This window comes from Pinus tabuliformis, chromosome 8 (assembly GCF_031772625.1).
Source record: "Pinus tabuliformis cultivar Carrire ecotype Pingquan chromosome 8, CPIR1, whole genome shotgun sequence".
NCBI lineage: Eukaryota > Viridiplantae > Streptophyta > Pinopsida > Pinales > Pinaceae > Pinus > Pinus tabuliformis.
In genome coordinates, this window is record NC_142294.1 from 1,758,419,620 (window position 1) to 1,758,433,874 (window position 14,255).

General features: G+C 39.5%; 1 protein-coding gene across 1 annotated transcript; it reads left to right on the top strand.

Moving 5' to 3' along the window:
* The first annotated feature begins 9,588 nt into the window (after positions 1–9,588).
* On the top strand, positions 9,589–11,484 carry LOC149243148 (uncharacterized). The gene is made up of 2 exons (XM_089371137.1): positions 9,589–10,359; positions 10,930–11,484. The coding sequence occupies exons 1-2, from the start codon at positions 9,589–9,591 to the stop codon at positions 11,482–11,484; spliced, it is 1,326 nt and encodes a 441-aa protein (XP_089227263.1).
* The last annotated feature ends 2,771 nt before the right edge of the window (positions 11,485–14,255 follow it).

Below are 14,255 nucleotides of genomic sequence, written 5' to 3' on the forward strand. Positions count from 1 at the left end.
GAATGAATGTTACATCTTTTTATCGAAGTCAATATATAGGCCTCTAACGAAGATCTCTTTGTCTCTGCTTCGATGAAAGTACTATCTCTATGTGATAAAAGTGGTGATTTCCATGCGAGTAATTACCATGCTTTTCTATAAGAATAATTACCAAAGATGATGAAGTTCCAATCTATAGAGCCATGGGCATATATTCAGTTCCGCTCCAGCAACACCATCTTTGTTGTTTCCTTGATCCATTAAATAATACTTACTATATCATAAGTCAATCATTTCCCTCAAGATTTTAAAACATCGCACCATGTCCCCTTCGTAAATCATGTTGATCGAATCAGTCCCTAACAAAAAACATTCAAGAAAGTCTATCATATGAGGTTCTCAAGGGTAGAAAAGCTTCTAAATTCACCGAAAGCATACAAAATAGAATTAATAAAAGTACACTCCCAACTTTCTTTTCGCTTAACTGTAAATCTGTTTATTTAATGACCTTAGCTATCATCAACCATTCAAGTCACCATAATTACCCAATACCCTATACATCCATAAAAATAAAGGATAAGCATTCAATATCAACCTGTCTACAACAGATTAAGATAATATAGATGATAGTCTAACATTGCACAGAGACACAGAAAAACATAACAATAATGTATAAAGCTTATGTAAATTAAACAAAAACATGCCATAGATAATCTGGTAATATGACCAGCAACATGGTGAGGAAAATGCACTTGAGAGTTTCACTCTTGTTCTCCTCACCATGAATTGAGTTCCTCCGCTTAGTTTAGATACTTTTCTGGGAATCAACAAGTTTGTTGATCCCTTCAACAAGTATTTAATATTTTTTTTCATGATTGAAATTTCTTTTAGCGGAGTCTATTTTTTGTGGATTTTTTTTATCCATTTTCCTAGGCTTTTCCATAAAAACTCACTTTTATCTCGTGGCACGTTGTTATGTTATTTAACTTAGCATCTTTCTCTAGCTAAGAAACTTAATGGATTTTTCTCTCCCATCCATTAAGTTTATCTACAATTCTATCTAGAAGTTTTATCATGAAAGAATTACTCAATCTCTTTTACTAATGAGATTTTGTTTAGCAAGAGTCTCATTGCTTTTATGTTATTTAACATAGCATCTTTCTTTAGCTAAGAAACTTAATGGATTTTTCTCTCCCATCCATGAAGCTTATTTAGAATTCTATCTAGAATTTTTATCATGAAAGAATTACTCAATCTCATTTACCAATGAGATTTTGTTTAGCAAGAGTCTCATTTCTAGGCGTATCATTCCCAAGTACATACATCCTATTTATTTATGTATTAATAAACATTTACATAATTATTTCCATATTCTTCATGGCGTTCCCGTCATTCTTTATAACTAACTCATTCTAACTAACACCATATGTCAACAAAGGAGGGATATCACAAGGGTAAAGGAGGAGATCACCTTTGATAATGGAGATAACATTAAAAATACTATCACTTCCAAATTTAACGACAAATTGTGGGATGCTAAGGAGCTTGAGGGGAAAAAGAAGCTAAGGTAATATAAGGAGGTGATCAACTCCACTCTCGCTAACCAATTATCTCTTTGTATTGACTAGTGCTAAAAAGAACATGAACATTGTGAAGATAAGAACTAACTCCCATAAGTGACCATTAGACTATCCTCAAAACACCCTAAGAAAAAATAATTGAAAATCAAATTTCTCCTAAAAATTAATAATATAATATAATATAACCTATCCGGAAGTATAAAAGTCTATATCCGTGTTAATTTCTTAGTTTATAATCTGGATAAAATAATAAACTTCCTCAACTTTTTCCAACGATATAGTAGAAGCCCTATAGTGAAGGGCGTGCACCCAAGCGGAGCGTTTTATTTTCAAGGCAAAGTCTACGACTGCGTGAATTTCAGTTAATTTCTGAATTTTTAAAAGAATTAAGAAACGTGATGGCGAATAGCCGCTATGGTAAAAGGCACGCACTCAAGCGGACCTTCTTATTTTCAACGCAAAGTGTACGTCCGCGAGAATTTCAGTTAATTTGTGAATTTTAAAATAATTTAAAATCGTAAAGGCTAAAAATTAATAATAATGGAAATTATTATCCTACTCAGATTTTGACGGTATCAAAGTTTATTCCTTGAATTTCGATTTATTGGTTGACATTTGTAGAAATTTTTAAAAATAACGCAATGTGCGGGGATAATTATTGTCCAGCTTCTAGAATTTCAGTTGATTTGGATTTTCACCATATCTAAAATTTTGAAAAATATAAAATAATAAATATTTAATAGTAGTCCTTGAGTTGTTTTTCTGTCCCAGCTGATCAAGTATAATCAAAGTTTCTAAGCACATATTGATTTGCCTTCTTATTTGGCCTCTTCCTGAGGCGGGGAGGTAAAAGCGGAGACAAAAGCATAGGTTATCATCGTTTATTTGTTTGCTACTTGCTAGTGCTGGTAAATGCTACTTGCTAGTGAAACTAATGCTGACATTAATCCAGGGCATTAAATGGTAGCTGAGGAACATGCTATGAAAATGCTTGTATATACTATGTCTTATAAGATCTCTAATAAGCAACACTCCATAGGCCACAACAACAACACATGTCGTTGCCACAACACAGCAACAACACATGTCGTTGGCTAGACCACATGGCGGTTGGTTGCACAACACATGTTGCTACTACATGGCGTCTTGAGGAAGTTCTGTGACAAAACCAGCTTTGCAATGGGGAGGAAGGCCGCGTGAAACAAGCTCTGCGATCTGTTCAGTCCAGCGACGATTCGTTAAGGGCATGGCTATTAGCAGAAGACCCTTGTTTTGCTTCTATTCAGTTCCATTGCTCGTTCAGGGCATGGCTGTTAGCAGAAGACCCTTCTTTTGCTTCCGGAATACCCTTCTTTTGCTTCTGTTTCGTTGCTCATTCAGGGCATGACTGGTAGCCGAAGACCCTTCTTTTGCTTCCGTTCCTCAGGGCATGGCTGGTAGTGGAAAATGGCCTCTCTTGTTTCACCTTCCTTGCAGGAAAAATGGCCTTTGAGGAGCCGTGAAGCCCTCAAAATTAGAGGGGGACATTATTAGTGGTATGGTATGGCGTGATTTGGCATGGCCTACCCTCTGTCTTGGGCTGAAGCACAGTGATTAGTGGCATGGCACCCTGGATATCCATTAATGACAATGAGGAAATTCTACAGTGACTGATAGCACAGAGGAAGATGCATATCCTCTAAGATGATGACGGGAGTTTTTGGACAGACGCCATCACAACCAATTCGAAGGAAAAGATATCGAAATTTGACAAGAAAAACAATATACATATCTCGATTTAGCTCTGTTATTTTGTTATTATGGCACTGCGCTTCCTGAGATTGGTTCTATTTTATACCAATTTCATGGATTACATTATATGGCCAGTGCTAAACGTGCGTTGTACATTTACTGCTTTTGCTTTTTCATATCCTCACCATTCACCCAGATATTTGAATAATGTTAAATAAGATTAGTTTGATGACACTTCCGATTTAATGGTGACCGTTGAAGGTTGTTACATAGACTTTAAAAAACCATTTTATGCAATCCCAACTTAATTGTTCACCAAACAAGCTTCTAAAAAAATCATATCCCTAATACTAACTGATACAGCCTCTACACCTACAAGCCCAGAGTACAGAAAGCATCCATGGGCTCCCAGCTCTGCTGCACACCAAAGAAGGAATCTGTCCATCCAATACCACTCCTACTTCTCTTACCGAGACCTTGCCTACGGACTAGATCAGGGTAGTTTCTTACTAGTGTGATTAGGGAAGCCCGAGACATGACCTACAAACTAGATATCAGTAGTTTAGTTCCGACCTTCTACTAATTTATGTACATAGCTTAATTAAATCATTCATTGCCATGCCCGCAATTCCATTACCAAATGCCTTATTAAACCTGCCTTATTACGTCCACCAGCTCTTGGAATCTCATGTGGTAATGGAATTCTAGTTTTATAAATTCGTCCATTCTAGTTTTGATGTCTTCTTTTTGCTTATTGAGCGCTCCTAATTGTGCCAAGAATGATCATCGTTGAAGAAAGAAACAACATTCTAGGATAACATACATTGCTGGTTGAATTTAAGGTCAACCTTTTCTCTGTGTGGGCTTTTGGATACTATCGTTGCAATGATACTAGCCCTATATTGAATCCCACAGTTAAGTGCATTTGAGCCAGAGGCGATCTAGGATGGGTGACCTCCCGAGAAGTCTTGGTTACCGGGTGCAAGCCCCAGAAGTGATGATTGACGCTATGTGATTCATTTCACTAGTTTCAATCCCACTTCTTCACCCCTGTGTGCACTACAACAAAATAGGCAATTTACGCCAAATTTAGCACCAGATTCTAGTGTATTTTTCTCTCCATTGGGATGATCAACCTGGCGCTAAATCTGGCTCTATTGTACAATTTTTAAAGCGTCCTTTTTTGCGCCAAATTTTGCATCTTTTTTTATGCCAAATTTTGCATCATATTTTGCACCAAGATTTGCATTTGGTTTTACAACAGGTTTTGGTTCTAGTTTTGTGCCATTTTTTGCATCTATTTTTGCATCATTTTTTGCTTCCTGTTTTATGCCATTCTTTGCTTCTATTTTTGTGTCGTAATTTGCATAGAGTTTTACACCATCTTTTGCATTTGATTTAGTTCCTTTTTTTGCGCTTAGTTTGTACCAGTTTTTGCATCTAGTCTTATGCCATTTTTTGCTTCTAATTTTGTACTTATTTTTACATCTACTTTTCATCAATTTTTCTGCCTTTTTTTACACCATTTTTTGCATCTAATTTTGCACCACATGTTGAATCTGATTTAGTGCCAAATTTTTCATCCATTTTTGCACCATTTTTTTCATCCACTTTTTCATTTCTTTTGTCTCTCGTTTTTGCATCCTATTTTGCACCTAATTTTGCATCATTTGTTGCATCCAATTTAACATCATTTTTAACAACATTTCTTGCATCCAATTTTGCATCCTTTTGAGCATCTAAATTTTCACCCTATGTTGGACCATGTGTTGGATGTCCCCTCCCTGGTTGAGAGGGAGTGAGCATTGACACCATATTATCCATTTGTCATGTACTATGGCCGAGACTAACAGTCGTAAGCCTACTAAAGACACCAATATGGAGGATGGTGGATTAGATAAACAGATGGGACCAGTACTCTTTGAGAGTTTATGCTTTGAATAGGATTAACCGCCATAAGTCAAGTATATTAATCCAAGATAAGAATAGTCATGAGGATCGACTTTTCCTGGTGTCAAATATTATGACAGTGGATTAGGAACTGATAATTTGAGGACATGCTTGATGAACATCCTAGTGCAGTAAGTGCCTAAAGAGGTAGTGGTGTCCAAATTTACGCCCCTCAACATTGTGCTATGATCTAATGGAGATATATAACTTGTTAGTCAAGGCCTTTCTATTTTGACAATGTTGGCTATGATTATTTAAATCATTGTTGATGCCTATCAATCCAGATCCCTTCTTATATGAATATTTCAACTTGATAGCACTTTTTTGTCTCATTATGAGTATCTCCCTAGTTTAGAGGGAGTGTCATCATCTTCATTTTAATCATCATCACCACCATCAATATCATCATTGCATTATCGTCATAATCACCATTCATGTCGTCGTCGTCGTCGTCGTCATCATCATCATCATCATCATCATCATGATTATGGACATTGTTGTCAATTGTTCATAATTATAGGTGTTGTTCAACCCAAAAAATATTGTGCTCAAAAAGGGTTGTTAGGACACATGATATATGCAAGAGAAATGACAACTTTATTTTTTAGAGATGATCGATGATCATCATCACCACTACCATTATCATCATCACTATAATTTTTATCATTCCCATCATCATAATTAATGTAATTTCTATCATCATTGTTGTCAACTTCGTCACGAACATCATAATCATCATTCATGCCATTATTGTTGTTGATGATGACCAAGATGAAAATAATGATCAAATGATGATGACTTGGAAGATGACTCTAAAGATAATGATTATGATTATGACCATGACAACATTTAAAAATTGGGCAGATTGTCCAAGGTCATTAGCATCACCATCATCATTGTCATCATCATCATTTTCATTATAACCCGTATCATCTTTATCATCATTTTGATTATCATAATAATCACAATTCATGTCATCATCATCATCCTAATTATTGACATTGTCATCAGTTGTTCATAATTGTTAATGTCATGAGAAATATCATCAATGCAAAAATTATATGAGTGTTGGAAAATGGATGCAAAAGTAAAAAAAAATGGGGGCAACAATATATGTAAAATTGGATGAAGAGTGGACGTAACATAAGTAGATGCATGATATATATATATATAGGGGGGGAGATGGCTAGGGTTTGGAGGCGAGGGTTTCGGGCGGAACCGCGTTCAGGTCATGGGTAGGAAGTTTGCAGTCAGTTTTCCGTGAACAGTTGAAGGCGCAGGGAAGCATTTCCCGGATGACTGGCAGCTGGAGGTCGGCGTTTGTTTGGTGTAAGTGTTTTGTTAGGAGAAAATAACCATTACAGTAGCTGCAGAACTTCCGTTTATTCCGTTTTCAAGAGATTAGGGTAAGGGCGCCTGTCACTTTGACTGTTTGCTGTCGCTTTTCTCGGAACGGCTCCCCTAACCATGGTTAATCCCAACGAATTGGTGGATCTGGACCCGGAATTGGAAGATATTCTCTCAATGTGGGGGAAGGAACCCACAGTTCAAAACGTGGAGCAGTATTTTGGAGCATTCGAGCTGTCGAGATTGGAGTCTTTTTCACAGGCGGCAAAACCATCTATTCTGCATCAAAGTAACGATTCCGGCAGAGAAGCCTCTAGATTTCGAAACCCGGCTTCCTACAAGCAGGTGGTAAGGGAGAATGTGGCGGATGGGTCGATAGTAGGTGCTCTTTCTTCTGATACAAAGGGCAAATCAGTAACAAGCCGGAATTTTCCATCAAAGGGTTTTGAAGAAATTGCAAATTTGGGGCTCTCTTCAGGTCTCGGCACAACAAGGGTTTCTGGAGGGTTTCCTCCGCTCTCTAGGGTTTCTTTGCAAAGAGAACCCCCTTTTCCAAAAGAAAGCTCTGCAGGAGGTTTCGTAGGCCAATCTGACAACTTAGTAGGAGAGCGGGGAGGTCTCGATGATGCGGCGGCAGGTCATCTTTTTTCAGGGACCCCTGATCCCGTTTACTCTGCTCATGTTCAGTCACAGCCGGAGGTAGATTTCCCTGCGGATACGGCACAGGAGGAACCAGAATGGACCGATGGTCGCGGGGAAACTAGGGTCTCTGCGGAAGAATTAAGGAAAAAAGGGGCGAAAAGAAAACCCCAAAGGCCAATTGGATCTCAGGAGATTGAAGGGAACCTAGTCCTAGGTATGGAGGTCTCTATAGAAGAAACCCTAGCCGTTGCAGAAAGCACCCTAGTCGGAAGGGCAAGAGGTAAGAAATTCTCGTCGGAATTTCTTCAAGCATGGGGTGAAAATTGTTTCGTCTCTGATAGAACTTTTCGGTTCGAGGCACAATGTTTAGCGAAAGGGTGGTTCAAGTTCAGTTTCGAGGACAAGGAGGCGGCAGAGTGGGTGCTTGAACGAAACTGGAATATAGGGAACATTCCGGTTCTGTTGAAAAAATGGAGCCCCCTTTTTGATGCTATCAAAGAGAGAACTGACGAGTTTCCGGTATGGGTGAGAGCCCCGGGTCTCCCCTCGTTTCTATGGACAAAAGCTGTGTTCAAAGCCATCGGGAACAGACTGGGATCCTTCTTGGAAGCAGATATGTCTTTTTTGGAGACGAAGAACAGAGCGATGGCCCGCATTCTGGTAAGCCTCAACCCGAGCAGAGGTCTGGCCCAAAAAATCAATTTACAATACAAAGATTATGTGTTCGAACAGATTTTGGATTATGAGCACTTGCCGTTTAGGTGCCACTGTTGTCATGAGTATGGGCACCTTGCAAAGGATTGTCCGCTGTTCAGGAGAAGGAGACGTTTTCGGAGGACCTCAGTTTTCAGAGAACCAGTTTTCAATCACCCTCAAGCGCCTCAGGAGAAAGAAGACATGGCGAAGCAGGCAACATAAGAAATGGAGATTGAGGAGACTCTAAAAGAGCCAGTGTCTGAAGACCCCCATATCCAAGAGGCTGCACAGACCACTGAATCGCATCCGGCGGAAGCAGTGGAGGAGAACGCAAAGGTCACACCCGCAGAACAAAATCCTCTCAGCGATCCTGAAAAGGGTATGTGCTCAGGTCCCCCTCTTTCTTCTCTTAAAATTCCTGAGCATGATTCAGTTTCTATGCATGTTTCGCCTTCAATCATTCCCTCTCATAACATTGGCATAATCGAGAACATGGAACCTGCAAAGACCTTTCCCGATGTAGACTCTATTTCGGATGCCATGCTGTCTCTTGATTTGAATTGTGAAGATATGTGGCCCCCTCTTGCTCCCCCAGTTCCTCACACCCCGTGCCCCTACAACCTTAGATCTATGGGAGGGAATTCTGGGCTGTCGGATGTAATTGGAGGCTTAGGACAGTCGACCTCTCAGAGTTATGCCAAAAACAAGAGAGGTAGAAAATCAGACCTATCTAAGGCAAAACTTAAAGCTAAGTTGGACGTAGCGGATGGAAAACAATACTCTATCCCCGGGGTTCTTAGAGTTGTGCAGACCCCAGATTCCGTTATCAAATGATTTTGTCATCTTGGAACTGTAGAGGTTTGGCCAGTAAACCTAAAAAATTGGCCCTGAAAGACTAGATCCTTAATTCAAAAGTTGACATTCTCTTTCTGCAAGAAACGTTGGGGAAGGCTACTGAGGTAGAAACAATGCTAAAGGCTCTCCTGCCAGGATGGACCTTTTCTGCAATAGATTCATCAGGCCACTCGGGGGGTCTAGCAATTGGGTTTAAAGAAGGTCGAATTAAGGTCATTAATCAATGGGGGATGAAGCAAGTTATGGGCATGGAGGTTATGTCTCCTGATTTCACCCACCCCATCTCAATTGTAAACATCTATGGCCCTTGTCAAGGAAGGGAGTTTTTCTGGGATGATTTGATGACAAAATCCTTGATGAAGTCTTATTTGTCGATTGTGGGGGGTGATCTAAACTTATCTATAGGCAGAGCAGAAGCTTGGGGTCCATCAGCTAGGGAAGACCCTCTGTCGGATTTCTTCCACAATCTTCTCTTGGAAAACAATCTCATAGATCCTTCCCCGATCAAACTCAAGCCAACCTGGAGGAACAGAAGAGTAGGGGAGGACCGGATCGCCAAAAGATTAGATCGCTTTCTGCTCTCTGAGGACCTAATCTCTAAAGCTCCTATTCTCAGGCAATGGGTTGAGGAGATAGGCAACTCAGACCATTTCCCTATTTTTTGGGATCTCTCTTTCCCTCCACCAAAGCCTCCTGCCCCCTTCAAATTCAATTCCTCATGGCTTCAAGATCCATCTTTCAATAATCTCTTTAAGGAAACGTGGATCCATACTGACAGAAATGCAAGAGAGGACAAAGCTTCCTGTTCATGGAGAATCTCAAAAGATTGAAGAAAGTGACAATATCCTGGGCAAAGGATAGGAAATTGAAACAAAATGAAGAACTGTTTAGAATCAGGGAGGAGTTGAAGCTTCTGGAGAGCACTGAGGAAGATGGATATATTTCGCAGGCTTCAAAGGAAAAAATCCTTCATCTGGAGAAGCTTCAAAACCAAATCCTCTTGGACAAGGAAGAAGAATGGAGGCTTAAGAGTAGGGCAATATGGCTAAAATCAGGGGATGAAAATACTAGTTTTTTTCATAACTATGCAAAAGGAAGAAAATCTGTAAATACCATTTGGAGCCTTAAAGATGAAGAAGGAAGGGAGGTCAGTTCTTTTTCAGATCTCTCTGGTTTAGGACAGAGACACTTCCAGAAAATTTTCTCAGATCCGGGAGAGGCCACCATAGCAGAAGTCATAAGAACAACACAATGTTTCCCAAGATTCATTGAGGAGGAAGAAGCAGAAGAGCTATCAATCCCTGTCTCCAAGGAGGAGGTCGAAGCTGCTATGAAACAGATGGCCAAAGACAAAAGTCCAGGACCTGATGGCTGGACTATTGAACTCTTTCTCTCCTTCTTCGACCAAATAGGCTCTGAAATTACTGATGTAGTAGAAGAATCAAGACAGAAAGGAGAAGTCTACAGGCCTTTTAATTCAACTTTTATTGCTCTCATACCAAAGAAGGATGATCCGGAGAGCTTTGAAGATTTCAGACCAATCTCCTTGTGTAATTGTATTTATAAGATCATTGCTAAGGTAATAGCTATCAGAATTGTTCCTATCCTGTCAAGAAACATCTCAATGGAACAATTTGGTTTTTTGGATGGAAGACAAATTCATGAAGCCATTGGAGTAGCCTAGGAGGTAATTCACAGTGTCAGACAAAAGAAAAAGAAGGGAGCGGTACTCAAAATAGATCTTTCCAAAGCATATGACCGAATAAACTGGCTCTATCTCCGGATGCTGCTTACTCATTTGGGCTTCAACTATTCTTTTATAACCTGGATAATGGGTTGTATCACAAATGTCAGTTTTGCAATTCTGATCAATGGAGCAGCCTCCCCTTTTTTCAATGGCCAAAGAGGCCTCAGGCAAGGCTGTCCTTTATCCCCTCTCCTGTTTCTTCTAGTGGCAGAAGGGCTAAGCAGATTGATTCATAAAGCGAGAAGAGAGGAGAAGGTAAAAGGTATTGAGGTAGCAATTAATCTTTTTATCACTCACCTGCTTTTTGTCGATGATATATTGATTTTCACCAATGGATCTTATAATGAACTTAAGGAGTTAAAATGCATTTTCGATCTATTTCTGAAAGCTACTGGAATGCAGATAAACTCTAGGAAATCTCAAGTTTGTGTGGCAGATTTTGACAGAAGAGAAAGATCCATGATGGCTAATATTTTTCCCTACCACCATCAGCCACTGGACTCCCCTTTCAAATATCTGGGGTTTTGGCTAAAACCGGCAGCTTATAAAAAAGAGGACTGGAACTCGCTCATAGCAAAGCTAGAAGCCAGAATATCACATTGGAGTTTCAAGTGGCTCTCCAGAGCTGGCAGATTGACCCTCATCAAATCAGTATTGTTAGCCATTCCAGTATACTGGGCAGCTTTAACTTGGATCCCCAAAGGAGTGATGGAGAAAATCAGAAGAATTTGCTGCAGATTTCTATGGGCAGGATCAAAAGAATCCTCCATCTTACCCTGGGTGGCATGGGATAAGGTGGCCAGACCAAAAGATTGGGGAGGATGGGGAATAAAAAGGCTCCCTGAGTTCAGTCTTTCCCTAGCAGCTAAATCAGGCTGGAGATTAATCTCGATGGATAATCTCTGGACAACGGTGGTTAAAAGGAAGTACATTGATCCAGTTCCTTTGGAAGACTAGATTCGGACCCAAGATAAGAAAATGAAGAATATCTCAGTCATCTGGAAGACCACGGTGGAGGCTTTCTCTGTGATTGAACAAGGTTTGGCATGGAAAGTGGGAGATGGAAGACATATCAGAATTGGCAGGGACCCCTGGGTAGGTTGTAATGAAGCTTTTGCCTTGTCACCTGGTTTTCTCAGACATCTTGATAGTAAAGGAATTACAACTCTAAATCAGGTGGAGAAAGTAGGCCACTCTACCATATGGTGTCATGCTTGGAAGAATGATGAAGACTTAGGAATAAATATCAGATGGAAGAACGAATGGTCTTCTTACATCCAAGAACTGCACCGTTCAAATGTCAGGCTTAAAGACGAACCTGATCGTTTGATTTGGGCGCAAGGTAAAATAGGAGAATATTCCCCAAAGGATGGATATACCTTCTTAATGGAAAAGAAAGGTTGGGGAATACCAGATTGGTGGGCGAAAAACATATGGAAATTAAAATGCCCAGCTAAGGCCAGGATCTTCCTATGGTGCATTCTAAAAAGAAAGGTTCCAACTTGGGACATTTTACAAGCTAGATACTTAGTTGGGCCTGGGAGGTGCCCCTTATGCAAGTTTGAAGAGGAATCAATCAGCCATCTCTTTACAGCCTGTGTAGTCTCTCAAAAAATTTGGGAGGAGGTAACCTACTTGCTAAAGGTAAAGGCTCAGTGGGGACTTGACCCTTTGGAAGAAGCTTGGAGGAAATGGTGGCAAAACTATCCGGAGGGAAATGTGAGAAATCTGCCTCTTATTTTCTTTTGGGGTGTATGGTTAGCAAGAAACAAAAGCTTGTTTCAAGACAAGGACACTCCCACATCTGCCATTGCTATCAATTGTGCTGCCATATACTCTGCCATCCCGATCCCTAAAGCTAAAAATCCTCAAAAGAATCAAAAGCCTGTTACTATCTTGGAGGGCATTCCTTGGGCCTTTTTTGACGGGGCATCCCAGAATAACAAGGCTGGAGCAGGCCTGTGCATTCACTTGAACCCTGATCACTCTTTAAAAGCATCTGTAGGGCTAGGACCTGGTACAAACAACTATGCTGAGCTGTCTGCCTTGCGCCTTCTCCTATGCTGGTTACTTCAAAGAAATATCTTCACAATTCAAATCTTCGGAGACTCTCTGAATGTCATAAAATGGGTTAATGGGAATGCATCTTGTCAAAACCAGATTCTGAAGACTCTTGTAGAAGAAATTATGTTTTTAAAGTCATCTTTTAACAGTTTTACCATTTGCCACATCTACAGGGACAAAAACGAGGAAGCAGACCAGCTTTCTAAGGCTGGTTTACAGCAAGATTTGGGCAGCTGGTCAATAGTAGAAATCAGATAGGGGCAGTCATCCACTTCACATCAGCCCCCTTTTTCTCCTCCACAGTGATTGAGGCACATCTCTTCTTTTTGTCAGCAGTTCCACGGGCACAAGAAATTTTTTGTTTACAGCTTTCTCTATTTTTACTGTTTATCTTATCATGAGCACTACAAACAAGAAAACAAAAATCTTATTGTACAGCTTTCAGATGTATCACAGTCTTATTACAAACTTGTAAGGGGTTGTTTTCTTTCTCTGAAGGAGACCCCGGAGTATGCATAGTATGGATTGTATTTAAGCCTCCTGAAGGGAGGAAGACTACATGCTTTTTATATTCTCAGCAGTATCAGGACATAACATATCATCCACAATCAGTCAAAAAAAGGACTGAGAATTTTGTTTTGTTTTTACTTTTAAGAAGAACAAAACAGCAACCATGTGAGCCATCAGGTCAGCTCAAGGCCGCAACAGAATGTAAACTTTTTATATGCTTAATAAAAAGTTTTGCTTTTTTCTTTGGAAAAAAACATAAGTAGATGCAAAACAAGACAGAAAAATTGACACAAAAGTGGATGAAAAAGTAGATGCAATAGTTGATGCAAACTTGGACACAAAATAGGGTGCAAACATGGATGAAAAAGTGGAAGAAAACATGCGTGTAATAGTAGACATAAAACTTAGCATGAATTGCTGTGAAATAAATGTGGATACAACAATGAACAAAAAAAAAAGACACAAACTTGGATGCAAAAAGGAGGAAAAATTGGATTAAAAAATGGATGTAAACATGGGTGCAATAGTGGACACAAAATTAGATTCAAAATTGGACACATCAGAAGTGGATGTAAAAGTAGATGCAAAATGGGATGCGAAAAACAAAAAAAAATATTTGATGCAAACTTGGACACAAAATAAGATGCAAATGTGGATGTAAAATTGGAAGAAAATGTGGGTTTCAATGATAGACACAAGATATGGCACAACAAAAATGGATGAGAAAGTGGATGTAATAAAAAGCACAAAAAAATATGCAAACTTGGATGCAAGACAAGATGCAAGAAGGGATGAAAAAGTGGATGCACATGGGTGCAACAACAAAAACAAAATTGGATGAAAAATATGGATGCAATGGAAGTAGATGCAAAAGATGATACAAAATGAGATGCAAAACCCAATACAATAGTGGATGCAAAAATAGATGCAATATTTTGATGCAAAAGTGGATGAGAAGAAGGATGCAAAATTGGAAGCAAATGTGGTACAACAGTAAGTACAAAACATGGTACAAATAGTGTGACAAGAAAAGTGGATGTAATGACAGATGCAAAAAAAGAAGCAAATGAAAATGAAAAATAAGATGCAAAAAAGGGATGCAAAAGTGGGCGTAAACATGGGTGCAACAATGGATGAAAAATATGATGCAAAAG